This window comes from Euleptes europaea, chromosome 10 (genome assembly GCF_029931775.1).
Source record: "Euleptes europaea isolate rEulEur1 chromosome 10, rEulEur1.hap1, whole genome shotgun sequence".
Lineage (NCBI taxonomy): Eukaryota > Metazoa > Chordata > Lepidosauria > Squamata > Sphaerodactylidae > Euleptes > Euleptes europaea.
In genome coordinates this window covers 41,946,507-41,960,600 of record NC_079321.1, presented here as the reverse complement: position 1 = coordinate 41,960,600, position 14,094 = coordinate 41,946,507, and the positions used below count along the sequence as shown (strand labels likewise).

The 14,094-nt window shown below is 42.0% G+C and overlaps 1 protein-coding gene across 1 annotated transcript; it reads left to right on the top strand.

Moving 5' to 3' along the window:
• Positions 1-233: 233 nt before the first annotated feature.
• Positions 234-12,016, top strand: LGSN (lengsin, lens protein with glutamine synthetase domain). The gene is made up of 4 exons (XM_056856644.1): positions 234-311; positions 4,646-5,591; positions 7,536-7,714; positions 10,817-12,016. The coding sequence occupies exons 1-4, from the start codon at positions 285-287 to the stop codon at positions 12,014-12,016; spliced, it is 2,352 nt and encodes a 783-aa protein (XP_056712622.1). The 5' UTR covers positions 234-284.
• The last annotated feature ends 2,078 nt before the right edge of the window (positions 12,017-14,094 follow it).

The window sequence follows — 14,094 nt, the reverse complement described above, 5'->3', positions numbered from 1 at the left end:
CTTTTCTGCATAGTTGAACAAACTGTGTAATGCTTTTGTTTCTAGGTAGCTGTTCAGCTAGAAATATTCATTTGTCAGTTGTCTGTTCCAGCAAACCACGCTCCTGGTTGTTATCCTTTGGGCTTGCTTTTTCTAGTTCATCACCAGTCTGACCCTTCTGGAAGAGAGACGTTCACTGAAATTCTGGGCTGGTGCGGTTATTGTAGGAGTGCCTATAAATACTGGGTGCATTTTTCTTGCCCTTGGCTGTCTTGGAGAAGAGCTGGAACCGAAATGTGTGGGAGATGGACAAAGATCATCCCAGTCAACAGGTAAAAGAATGGATGGCAATTGGTGCTCATGAGGGATCTACTGATACCAAGCCTGTGTATGCAGCTTGGAATAAGAGCGGGTACCAGCCCAAACAAAATTGTTTTATGTCTTGGATTTGAAAGTGCTAGATAGGCAAGTTTGGGGTGTTTGATGTGCTAAGAGCTTAGCAAGCAGTGGCATTTTTCCTTTGAAGCTGAAAGCTGCGCTAAATCCCCCTGAGTCAGATGGTTGGCTGTGCTAAACTGGTAAATTAACTGTTCGGGTACAGGATAGCGCTGTAGAGGTTAGGAAAGAGAAATCTATCTTTGCTGCAAATATAGCTGACAAGTGAGGGACACAATTCTGCCTTTTCTTGATTTTGTGGGAGAGAGCTAAGTGTGCTCTTAACACTGAAATCAGTAACTCCTAAAAGCATCACATGGAGATATTAACAATTACAAGCACTAACAGCTTGGTGCTATTAATGATTTGTAACAAGTTCTAATATGGTCGTTATTTGGGTTGTTTTAAATACATTGTACGTTACTAATATGTGTATTTAATTTAAATACAATTTAAACACGTTTCTGAGGTATATAACCTTCTTGATGTTACTGGAAACACCAAAGTTCATTTATTTATTAATTCAATTGAAAAACTGTAAGCACAAAGCTTCCAAGGCAGCTTACATAATGCTAAAGACAAAGATAATAGCCAGCAAACACAGAACTTAAGGCCTTTTATACATGGCTGCATCCCTCGTGGTCACCCCTCCAATGACTTGTTTTGATCTTTTTTTGATTATTTATTTATTTTTATTTATTTTGTGATTTATAACCCTCCGAAGCCAGCTCAGTGCCGGCTCAGAGCGGGTAACATCACATAAAAGCATTACAACATCAATTATGTATGCTGTTGCCAACTGTCAGAGGTCACCTCTCTCCCCTCCTGTGCTTCCCTGTGTTTTGCCTGCATTTTAAGGGACCTGTTTTATCTCAAATTTGAAAATGTGGGCAAAACGGGTGGAAATGCAGGGGGAGAGCGAGGTGACCTTTGATGGTCAGAAACGGCATGCTTCATCAAAACAAAGACCCCAAGTCGTCAGAGGGATGACTGTGAGGCAAACAGCTATGCCTAAAAGGCCTAAGGCAGCCAACAATTTGCTTTAAAAAACATAAAATGGCAACACAACAAATACTGAACTCAAGCAAAATAATTCAGGAGCCAGGAAAGTGGGCGATTTTTTTCAGTGCCAGGCAATCAGCTAGCTATGAGGAGACAGAGACGGAGAGAAAGGGAGAGTTCCAAGGAGGAAGAGCCAACACAGAAAACACCCTGTTTCTGGTTACTGCCTACCTGGTAAATTGAATCTCTGGTAAATTGAATCTCTGCTGAAGGTTTTAGTTGATGTGCTTGCTCTTTAAGTCCTTTACTTCTCTTGCTCTCAAATTATTTAGCTTGAAAGGTCATGATTCACACTTCAAATTGTGCACAGAAGCAAATAGGCATGCAGTGTCGTTTTCAGAAAGACTAGCAAGATACATTCCCAGTTGTCTGTGCCAGTCTGAAGTTTGGCTGCTGCATTTTGTGTCAGGTGAAGCTTCCAAACAATGTTCAGAATCTGAGATTGATGAATTTCAGGTATACCACAGAATACTGTAAGTGCCTTTACATTATTGTCATTTTTGTGTGTGGCTATGGTATTTGTATTCAGAATAACCTTGGTGAATAGGAATTCTTCCCATGTAAAGTCAGCATGTACAGATGGAAAGTTCTGTTATGGCGTGTCTACCATGACAGCAAAGTAGTACTGATGGTGAGTGCTGCTGATTCTGTTCTCTGACTCCCAAACTGTGCAAGTACAGCCATGATGCCTTGCAAATCTCTCAATCAACAGAACCACCATGGACAGGCCCAATGAGAATGCACTTAAAGATCTTCTATGACTCTGATTCCCTTGCTTCTGTGTGGCTCACTAGAACTTACCAGCTATCAATATTGCTATATTATTTGTACCCCACCATGCTTGCATCATATATCAGAATTAGGGTTGCAAACCTCCAGGTACTAGCTGGAGATCTCCTGCTATTACAACTGATCTCCAGCAGATAGAGATCAGTGAGAGAAAATGGCCACTTTGGCAATTGGACTCTATGGCATTGAAGTCCCTCCCCTCCCCAAACCCTGCCTTCCTCAGGCCCCACCCTAAAAGTCTCCAGGTATTTCCCAACCTGGAGCTGGCAACCCTAATCTGAATCCATCTTCAACTGAAGCTCAGCACGTCTTCCATCCCTAACATTCAACCTAATCCAAAAGCCGGTTGTGCCAAAAGAATTTAGATTGAGCCTAATTCAGACTAGAAACAGACAATTTTTAAAGCCTATAGTGAAGGTGGTATAATCAATCTATGGTTCTACGTGCTGTAAATTCTCATTTATTTTGCTCAATCACCTTTGGACCATGGCAAAAACCCACAAAATGCATTTGATCAGAGATGACAGTGAGAAAAAAAATAAGTATGGACACTGGGAATAACAATGGCTGTAGCACACCACATTCAACTCTGTGAAAAATAAACCTCCATAAACTATCTCTAGTTCTAATTTAGCATTAACAGTTAAATCCAGGTAACTCCATTTTGAAATGGCTGCTATTTATTGATTGATTTATTGTTTACATTTATATCCTGGCCTCCCTCTGCATAGCTGATATGTTTATCATTTGTCACAATGATAAACATAATAAATATAATTTAAACGGTTAAAAACACAATGATAATACACTTCATTTGTTCTGTATATTTCTGTACCCTGAAGCACTGGCCTTATTTTGTTTGTTCGTTTTTAAATTCCCTCGAGTCCTCTGATTTCCAGATGGTGTTTTTAGAGCAGGTAAAATTGTCTGCATTGTGATGTCCACATTCTCTCATACAAAACAAAATCCAAATTGTGGATGACGTTTCAGTCCCTATCAATTCACTGAATTGAATCAGACGTCTTCCGTTGATATGGTGACAACTACATTGTTCTTATCCTCATGCCGCTTTTAGGACTTCATTTGTGTCATGGTTCATCACAGCTCAGTCCCCATATGTTTTCAAGGACAGATCTTAATTCAGTGTTCACCCTCACAACGTGACACTACTCTGCTATACAAAATGTGATTTTTGAATTGTCTTTGGTTCTGTGAGTCACTCTGGCCGCCATTTTGGTAAAGGTGTTGGGTTGAAACTTCTCAAACGAATATGCACTTATTTTTATGAAATCAGAGTAAATGAAAATGCCTCTAAGCAGGTACAGAGTGCATTTCCCCATTACTCAGAAACTGTGGAAACTCCTCACACTTTGAAAATTTAATGGATGGGTTTCCAGATCAGACAGATTTATTTTCAGACAGATTTGAAGTGCAGCTTCTCTTTTTTAATAAACAAAAACAAATTTTGCCCTGATCCAGATTGGTGCCCTGATCCAATGGAGCAGGCGCAGAGGAGGCATGCTTGGAAATCTTTCATAAATATAAAAAGCTCACCTATCAGCTGCTGTGTAAGGAAGGGGAAGTGACTGTCTCATGCAGCTGTTGGGTGGTGGGGAAGAACAGTGTAAGCAGCCTCTGTTTTGAATTTGAGCAAATAAATATTTCCTTAGTACTGAGAAATTTAGGTTGATGCTTATACAAAAAAGAGGATAAAGTATTCGATGAGGAAAAAACCTACCATAAAACTGACAGGAAGCCTTTCTTTCCCAGGAGCACTTGCATGTTGATCCGGTTTAAAGAATGAAGGCCACTTGATGGTCTACTGAGTTGCCCTATCAATGCAGTGAATGACTACAATGCCCGTCACTTTCCAGCTTAAAAGGCATGAGAAAAGATCAGAGATGTTATACCTTCATGGATTATATTAAACATTCAGCTGAAGTGTGGACCTTTTGTATTTTGTAGTCTGTGCCTTACCTTTTTTTCCTTTTGCAGTTTTGTGCTATGAAATGTAGTGATATCAATAGGATGCTTAGTTTTTGTGTTACTAATTTACTTCATTGGGTAAGCACAGAAATTGTATAAAACATACATTTTAAAGGTGGCAGTGCTATGTAGGGTTTCCAGGTCTAGGTTGGGAAATACCTGGAGATTTGGGGGGTGGTGCCTGAGGAGGGCGGAGTTTGGGGAGGGGAGGGACTTCAATGCCATAGAGTCCAATTGCCAAAGTGGCCATTTTCTCCAGGTGAACTGATCTCTATCAGCTGGAAATCAGTTGTAATACCGGGAGATCTCCAGCTACCATCTGGAGGTTGGCAACCCTATATGTGAATGTTTCATTTGGCTATTGCATGTTGCTGATACTTACTGATGATTGCAGAGGACAGCTGGAAATGAAAATGAGGAAGTTGATGGCAACTGTCTGTGTGGAGTAAGGAACAAAAGAGGAGTCAAAGGCACTGTAAAACAGATTTCCCCAGCAGAATGTGACAAAATGAACTCTTCTAATTCTGCCAATGCATCTGATCTTCTGGCTCAAGAAAGAACGCTTGGTTACCATTGCCTAGAGAAACCACCTGGCTTCTCACCAGAGCAGAAAGTAAGCGACAGCCCTTCAAAAGACAAAAAAGAAGGCCCAACACAGGGTAAAGAAGAGATACACAAATATGGAGAACTGTGTGAAAATAGACCAGAAAATCATGGGAGAATGGAAACTTCAAGCAAAGAGAATCAGACATTGAGGACAGACTTAAACAGCAAAGAGGAGAAACTTGTGTGGCTTGACATATCAAGAAGTGGGGAGAATTCGGGGACATCAGCAAGTGGTCAGAAGAAACCTGGTACAGCAGAGGGTGACTGTACATTTCACACAACCCAGAAGACGAACAAACATGACAGTGTAACAACTCCAGAAAAAGATGGTAAAGATAATTATGCTCCAGGTTCTGGAATTTCCAAAGAAACTTTGCAAGAGTTGAAAAACCTGTTGAGAGAGAGCCCACTACTTAGTACCAGGGCCAGGAACAGTGGTAAGCCCAGTGGTATGTTTTCCCATACACTTCTGCTGAGCGCTAGTGATGAGCAAAGTAGACATGTTGAGACTTTACACCCTCATTTAAGAGGAGGTGATCAGAAAGTTCCTACTGTACACAAGTATGTAGCAGGGCAACTAGGGAAGCCTCAACTGGTTCTCAGCTCAGCTGGGCTGAATAAGCAACAGTCCAAAAGTGATGATATGGAGCATCCTGGTGTGAGTCAACAGACATCTTCCCAAAATGCAGCCAGTACTCCAGGAATTAAACTGGACTCTACTCCTGGTCAGCATGGTAAGGATGTTTAAACTTAGACCCTCAGTGTATGCTTAAAGTATGGAATCAGCTGGAGAGCAAAAGTTTGGTTGATCTTATTTCTTACTATTACTTATTATTCTGAGTTGCCTTTCTGCATGAGATTGGTGGATGGATACTAAAATGACAGCCAGCATAGTGTAGTGGTTGGACTTGAATATGCAAGATCCAAGTTTGAATCTCTACTCTGCCAAAGTGGCTATGATGTACATTCTGCACCAGGGAACGGTGGGCTTAATGTGTGCTTTTGTGAGAACCAGCATGGTGTAGTGGTTAAGAGCAGTGGACTCTAATCTGGAGAACTGTTTCCCCACTCCTACACATAAAGCCTGTTGGGTGACCTTGGGGTAGTCACAGCCCTCTCCATACTCTCTCAGTCCCACCTACCTCACAAGATGACTGTTGTGGGGAGAGAAAGGAAAGGTGATTGTAAGCTGCTTTGAGACTAGGGTTGCCAACCTCCAGGTAATAACAGAGGATCTCCAGCTATTACAACTGATCTCCAGCCGATAGAGATCAGTTCACTTGGAGAAAATGGCTGCTTTGGCAATTGGACTCTATGGCATTGAAGTCCCTCCCCAAACCCCAACCTCCTTAGGGTCCACCCCAAAAACCTCCTGCTGATGGTGATGAGGGCCTGGCAACCCTATTTGAGATGCCTTAAAGGTAGAGAAAAGCGGGGTATAAAAACCAATTCTTCCTCTTCTTCCTTAAGTGGCATTTGGTTTGTGACCTTCCCCCAAGAAATTTGGCAGTTTCCTTGAAAATCTGTAGCTTGTTTTGAAATTTTTAAAGATATTTTCCTAAACAGGATCCTCCAACTTCACTTCGGATTATACTTTAAGAAAAGGATTGGAGACACATCTAATTGGTACCAAGGGCAGGAATAACAAGGAAGCTAATCTGTCTAAAGAGGTCTGATGAATTCTAATACTGAATGCTACTAGGGGCCTAATGCTAGATTTGGGGGGGGGGCAGTTTGTCCAGAGCATAATAGCAGAAGAACAACTCACAATATTCTTATGACCCTTATTGCATTTAATTCCTACCACTTTATGACTGTAAAAGTGAACATGAGATAAAAGCTGGTTGTCTGCACTACCATCCTTGAAGAGGCCTATTTCAAATTTGTAGGAATGGGATTGCAATTTGTGTTCTTGGCTTTTCTTTTTTCTATATAGCCCTTTCCTCATAGAACTGGCCTCACCATTTAGAAATCTTATAAACCCATATCATTGTCTCAGAGATTATTTGTGCATATTGCTAATTTATAACTTGTATAGTGCATCATAGTCATCTTTAAGACATGCACAGTGCAATTCTAAGCTGACTGATACCCTTCTAAACCAATTGATTTTAAAGGGAATATAAGTGCCCAAAAGGCTTGTCACTTTAGGAAAGAAATTGATATTATCGTTAAAGAAATCAATATGGGGTAGCAAAGGAAAGATAGGCATTCTAGCCATCTATCTGAGCCTAGGATGGAGAGAGATTCAGAGAGTGCATGTTGCTCTCTTGGAGATTGGAAAGAGAAAGCAAAGAAGAAGAAAGACAGAAGGAAAGTAGGCCCTGAGATTAGCAGTCTGAGATCAAAGAGACAGCAGCGAACATACAAGGATACAGAAGGATCTGACCTGTCGATCATACTAACTCTAATGCCATCTCAACAACACTGGTATAGTTGGTGCAAAGAGACATTGCACTGTCCTTCATCTCCAACACTTAGCGTTGAACCTCCAACACCTCCAACACTCTGCATAGCATTGAACAGTTGGTCCACAATCTGATGCAGATTTAGGTGCACTGATAGCCATGGAGACAATGTGCTTCAGTGCACCTAGCTATGTGTTGAATTTGTACAGGGTGACGTTCAATGTGTAACCCCTGGCTTATTGTGATCAAGGATGTTCTCATTTTTTAAAGAGCAAAGAAGAAAAGCAGATACAAAGAGCCCTGGAATGCGCATCCCTCATCACTTGGCCTCTGGGATTGAACACATTATTGAACAGATGGCTAAAGACGACATACATTTTGTCAGATTTGAAGCGACGGATCTTCATGGGGTTTCCAGATCAAAGAGCATCCCTTCTCGCTTTTTTCGGGTATGTTTTATGTTCCTGTTGCAAGTCTTCTGCATTGCCTGGTTGTCCAGATTCAGTCTGCTGCTAAACAAGCCTTCATCATGTACAAAGCAGTTTAAGTTTACGACAACTATTTCCCCTTTCATTCATCAGTACTCCTCAATAACGCTGGCTTCATGCAGCATTCCAAAGCAGCCATTCCTCTGCCCTAAGGAAATGCAAATCTAATTAAGGCAGGAAGGCAGTCTGGGTTCTTCAGACCTTCAGTAATCACCCTCCTCAAATTTATCTTTGTACATTTACTACATTGACAAAGGTTCTGCTTTAACGGAAATCAGCAAATTGTAAGAGCACGTAACAAAAGACACCAGAAGCATGTGCATGGTTTTAGCTATGAAGAATCCCTTTTCTAATTTTGTAATATCAAAAATAAAAAGAATCCCTTTTATCAATGATGAAGGAGATACTGTTGAGATGCATGGTGGGTTGAGAGTACGATTGGCAATGCTGGTGTTCAAACAAATATGAGTTACATTACTTGGTAGCAATGTCAGAGAATCTGAGTCACATAAGCTTTTGGGAGGGACAGGCTGTTTTGGTTTGATTTTTGTGTAATCTAGGGTCGCCAACTTCCAGGTACTAGCTGGCGATCCCCTGCTATTACAACTGATCTCCAGCTGATAGAGATCAGTTCACCTGGAGAAAATGGCTGCTTTGACAACTGGACCCTATGGCATTGAAGTCCCTCCCCTCCCCAAACCCCGCCCTCCTCAGACTCCACCCCAAAAACCTCCCGCCGGTGGCAGAGGGACCTGGCAACCCTAGTGTAATCCTCAGTGTGGAGGATTACTTGAATTCTAATTTTGCCAGAGAATCAAGACATTTTTATCTGGAAAGCTAGCAGCATTTTGCATTTATTTCTAGCCCCTTTAATGCCCCCCCCCACAAGGCAAAAAGCAGAAGCTTACTGGCTAGAAAGAGCAATGAGTACTCCTGTGCCTGATAAAAGGGCAAAGAAGCAAATGGCCAGCAAAGAAGAAAAAGATCAGGGCAGAGAAAGAAAAAAGTACCAAATACTGCAAGCACACAGGAAGAGCAATGATTGCTCCTGTGCCTTCTTATAGTGATAGGGAGGTATATTGCTATCAGGTGAGTGTTTTAAAAGAAATAATACTTGAAATTTGCCTACACAAGGGCTAACAATTCCTCATTGAGGTAGGGGAAAGAGAGCACAGGGCAGGTTGGTACCAGTCACTATCCAGTCAGCAGAAAGTGAGCTGGAAGCAGGAGGAGCCAACAAAAGTGCAGGAAACATTGCACACATTAACAAACACAACTCAAATTCAATTGCTAGAAAAAGATCAGGGTAAAGGTGGTCCAAAAAGAACTTGGGGAAAAAACAACAGGAAAAATATGAGGTAAAAACTAATGGCTCCAGAGAACGTGCAGAAGACAAGGGATAAACTGCAGCAGTATGGGGCTAGAACTGGTACAATAATGCCATGCTGAAAACCCCAAAGTCTACACCATCATGGTAATGACTGCAGAAACAATACAGGCTATGTCACTGACAGAACAGAAGTTGTATGGTAATTCTACAAAAAGCTAACCATTTGTGAAACTGCAATACAGTACAAGAAAAATACAATAAGAACTGAAAAACAAACAGGAATAGTGGGGGTGAGGGGGACTTCAGAATCCAAAGCAGGTCTTCCTTTCTTTTACTATCCCTCTGCTGGCAGAAGTCTTTCCCCACTCTAGGATATGCTCTTTCAGCTTGGTTTCTGGCATGCCCAGGTCTTAAGTACCCGCAAGAAGCAGTGGTGAAATAGTCTCAGAGCGATGTTATTCAGCTGCTGATAGCTGGAAAGCTTGGAGGTCCCTGGTGGTCCCTTCCAATTCTATGAGGATCTTCCCCAATTTCCGCACCTACAATATGACTTACTGCTGTGGTGCGGGTGTATGATCTGGGTACACGTAGTTTAAAACTACTTTTGGAATTGGGCTACAGAGCTCAGAGCCTCAAAGTACTCTATTGGTAATAGGGTTACCAACCTCCAGGTGGTAGCTGGAGATCTCCCTCTATTACAACTGATCTCCAGCCAATACAGATCAGTTCACCTGGAGAAAATGGCTGCTTTGGCAATTGGACTCTATAACATTGAAGTTGGGTTGCCAAGTCCCTCTTTGCCACCGGTGGGAGGTTTTTGGGGCAGAGCCTGAGGAAGGCAGTGTTTGGGGAGGGGAGGGACTTCAATGCCATAAAGCCCAATTGCCAAAGTGGCCCTTTTCTCCAGGGGAACTGATCTCTATTGGCTGGAGATCAGTTGTAATAGCGGGAGATCTCCAGCTAGTACCTGGGGGTTGGCAACCCTACATTGAAGTTACATAATATTAGTGTCTTACTTTGAAGAGGTTTGTACAACAAAACGTTGTGCACAGGTTAATAATCCACTTTGAGCACACTCAGTGGGTATAGAAGGGTGCAATTCTGCTTAGGACTGAACTGGGAGTCATATTGATATGACTTGGGTATTATTTCTTTCTCACACTCTACCATGAATTATGTGGTCTTCTGATGGAGCCCTCCACATGATTCATTGACCACCTTCTATGGAAAACTGAAAAGTTCAAAGAACTAAATTGAATTTCAGAAAACCACACACCCAGTGTTCAGAGAGGCTTTCTGACTCCTCCATATCAAACAGCAGCTTCTAGTATGGGAAGTGGATATGGCTGTTAAAGGAAAAGATGCTACAAGACTTACTGGAGACATGCAAAGACTTTTAGGGCGAAAATGCATGGTCGCTTTATCCTCCTTTAATCCTTGTTTTAGCCAGGGTCAAACGCACATTAGGCAAAATGCATGCATTCGATCCTGGCTGAATCCTGGCTGAAACAGGGATTAAAGGAGGATAAAGTGACCATGCATTTTCGCCCTTAGTCATGCCTAATGGAACTCTGGCCCATGTGTTTCCTTGTTAGGATCAATTGTTGCAGCCTCCACTTTGAAATCTTAGAATTTGTACCATTACACACATATGGTGAATTACAATCATGCCTGACAAATTATAATTGCCAAAGAAGAATATAAAATGATATATTCTTCTTCTTGATGTTTAGGACAAAGCGATCCATGGTGTTGCCATGCCCAGAGGTTATCTTGAACTGACTCTGAATCCAAAGGATATGGCAATAAACCAAATAAGTGCCAGCAATTTCAACTGTGACATCGTCCTGTGTCCTGATTTATCAACCTTTCGAGTTTTACCATGGACTGAACTAACTGCGAGAGTGATATGCGATTCCTTCACCGTAACAGGCAACCCACTATTGACTTCACCCAGGCACATTGCAAGGCAGCAGCTAAACCAGCTCCGGGAGAATGGCTTTGCGCTCTGTTCTGCCTTTACCTACGAATTCTGTATTTACGGGGTTGCTGAAGTTGTCAATTCAAAGACAATCTCTTTTCCCGCTGCAACCTTGTTGAATAATCAAGACCAGCCTTTCATCCAGGAACTCATTGATGGGATGTATCATGCCGGGGCAAACATCGAGAGCTTCTCATCTTCTACAGGGCCTGGACAAATGGAGATCTCTTTGCACCCTGAGTTTGGCATATGTGCCGCAGATAGTGCCTTCATCTTCCGAACAGGCATTAAAGAAGTGGCCAAAAAGTACAGCTATATCGCCAGCTTTTTCACTGAGAATGGATTTTGCAACTCAGGTGTTCTGATGCACAGCCTTTGGGATACCAATGGGCAAAATAATCTGTTTTCTTTTGGTACTGGAGGCCCCGAGTTCACTGACAAAGGGAAGAATTGGCTTGCAGGACTCCTGCAGCATTCTGCCGCCCTCAGCTGTTTGATGGCTCCAACCATTGGCTGCCGTAAACGGTACAGCACTTACAGTAAGGAGTCAAAGGATTCTGTGACTGCCAGTTGGGGCTGTAATGACAACAGTTGTGCATTTAATGTCAAAAGTCATGGCGAAAAAAGAACTCAGATCGAAAACAAGCTGGGTTCCGCTACAGCCAATCCTTACTTGGTGCTGGCTGCCACAATTGCTGCTGGTCTAGATGGCGTGAAGAGAGGGCTGAGCCTCCAGGAAGGGTCAGAGGGGGTCTCTGATCCTGCTCAAATGAAACCTGCTACAATCCCATTGAATCTGGAAGACGCTCTTGTAGCACTTCAGGAAGACGAGTGTATCAGGGAAGCGCTAGGCGACACCTTTGTCCGATATTTTGTCGCCATGAAACAGTATGAGTTGGAAACAGAAGAAATGGATATTGAAAGGAATAAGTTTTTAGAATATTTTATCTAGTATGAACACTAAGGCCTTTCATCTTGGTAAAAAAAAGCTGTGTTACTTTAGTATTGCGGTGGATGTACTTTTGCTTGTTGTTGTTGTTGTGTTTCAGAATCAAACCAGACATAATGGTGAATAGATCTTTTACATATATTGAAAATACACTGGCAGTTTTGGGAGCTTTCATTCATAATGGGGCACAGGCTTGAAGTGGTAGTGGTGGAAGAGGCATTTTTCTTGCACCAATTTCCTGATAGAAATTACCTCCCTTACCCTAAGATGCTATTTTGTCACAGTGGCAAAGATACCGGTATCCATATAATGCCTACTTATTTCTCTCAAGGGCAACTAATAGCTTGGGCAGGGTGAGAAAGAGACACATCTGGGAAATGGCACAGGAGGGAAGAACATTACATACTATAGCCTCTAAGCCAAAACGAGGTTGCTTTGTTTGCTACTAAATAAAAGGGAGATCAATTCATGGATCTCCTGACATCTCATCTAGTTTGGCCTTCATTCATCATCCTGTTTCCAAAAGTCACATATTACCTGCCTGTATCTGATTCTGCTGCCTACCTATACAACAGGGATGGGGAATTATGTGCTGAGACAGTGGGGGTATTGGGAAATGCACAGTTTTGGCATATGAAATCTTACGCAACATCATGCATAGTTCTTGTAGGTTATCCGGGCTGTGTAACCTGAAACACCTCCAGACAAAGACAACATTCAACAATAGCCATACAGATTAGTTTTGGATTACACACATTAACAGATCACTTCAGGATACAATGGTTCCATATTAACATACCATACCCTCATTAGCACATTATCTTGATACTTACAGGACAATACTTTTGCAGGACAATACTCAGCTCAAACCCAACCCCTTTCTGACTATATATTACTCTTTCTACACCCTTGACACTGAGAGACACTGTCCTTCAGTGTTACTACTCTGAAGATGCCTGCCACAGTTGCTGGCGAAACGTCAGGAAAGAAAATTCCAAGACCACGGTTACACAGCCCGGATAACCTACAAGAACCAATGAACTCTGACCGTGAAAGCCTTCGACAATATCATGCATAGTATTTATGCTGTGTGCTCAAGTGCGGAAATGAGGCTGTAGGAACGCTGTTGCATGAATATTCTTCTAACCATAACATATTTCTAAGCAGTAATCAGTAAATATTTAAAGATAATTCTAATGAGTTTTCTTCTGGTTTGTATTCAGTGACAGAGATGTATTCATAGCCAGATAACTACAGCCAGAAAGATGCCCTGATGATTAGGGAGTGACTTCTGGAAGAGTTATGTTGTTGATCAAAAGTTTCTTCACCATTGGAAGCAATTTAGAAAATAAGCTTACTGGTAAATATATAATTCTTCCCAAGGTGAAAGCAAATCAAGGAGGCCAGAAATTGGTACAACAAGAAAACTGATGGAACAGGAGGAGGGAAACAGAATCAAGAGGTTTGGAGAGGTGAAATCCTTGCAAAAACCTTTTAATAGTTTGTGTCTAATTCCCTCTCCCCTTCATGCTCCTTGACTTTTTAAAAAGACAGGAAATGTCCTGAAAGCATGGATCACCCAGCAGACACTCTCTAAAATGCTGGGGTTTTTTTTGTGTGTGTGTGTGTGTTGGGGAACCTTGTGGCATGGGGTTGGGCTACACTGCTAATGGGCAATTGAGAGAATTCACTCCCATTTCCCTCTTGCACTAGCAGAAAAATCCTTGGCTGAAGATGAGGATGGGGAAAAATCTGAAGACAATTTATCTTCCTCAGGGTAGTCCCACATGCCCTTTGTATTTTGTTTGTGAGGCTCCCCCTGCTCCCAGCATCAGCTTTTTGGAGCTGTTGTCATAATGGGGTGGTGGGAACAATCTATACCTGCTAGTGCCTTTGCACTTGTAGTTCATAAGAACCAAGTCTATAGCACTAGCATAGTGAGTGACATGGAATGGACCTAGTTGCAGATTTGAGTGAAGGGCTAGCTATAATGGTGTGTCAGAGGTTTTGTTAGCTGTGATAAGAGTCCAGCAATAGTGGGCCAGAATCAACATCTTATTGAACGGTGGTAGTACGGTGAG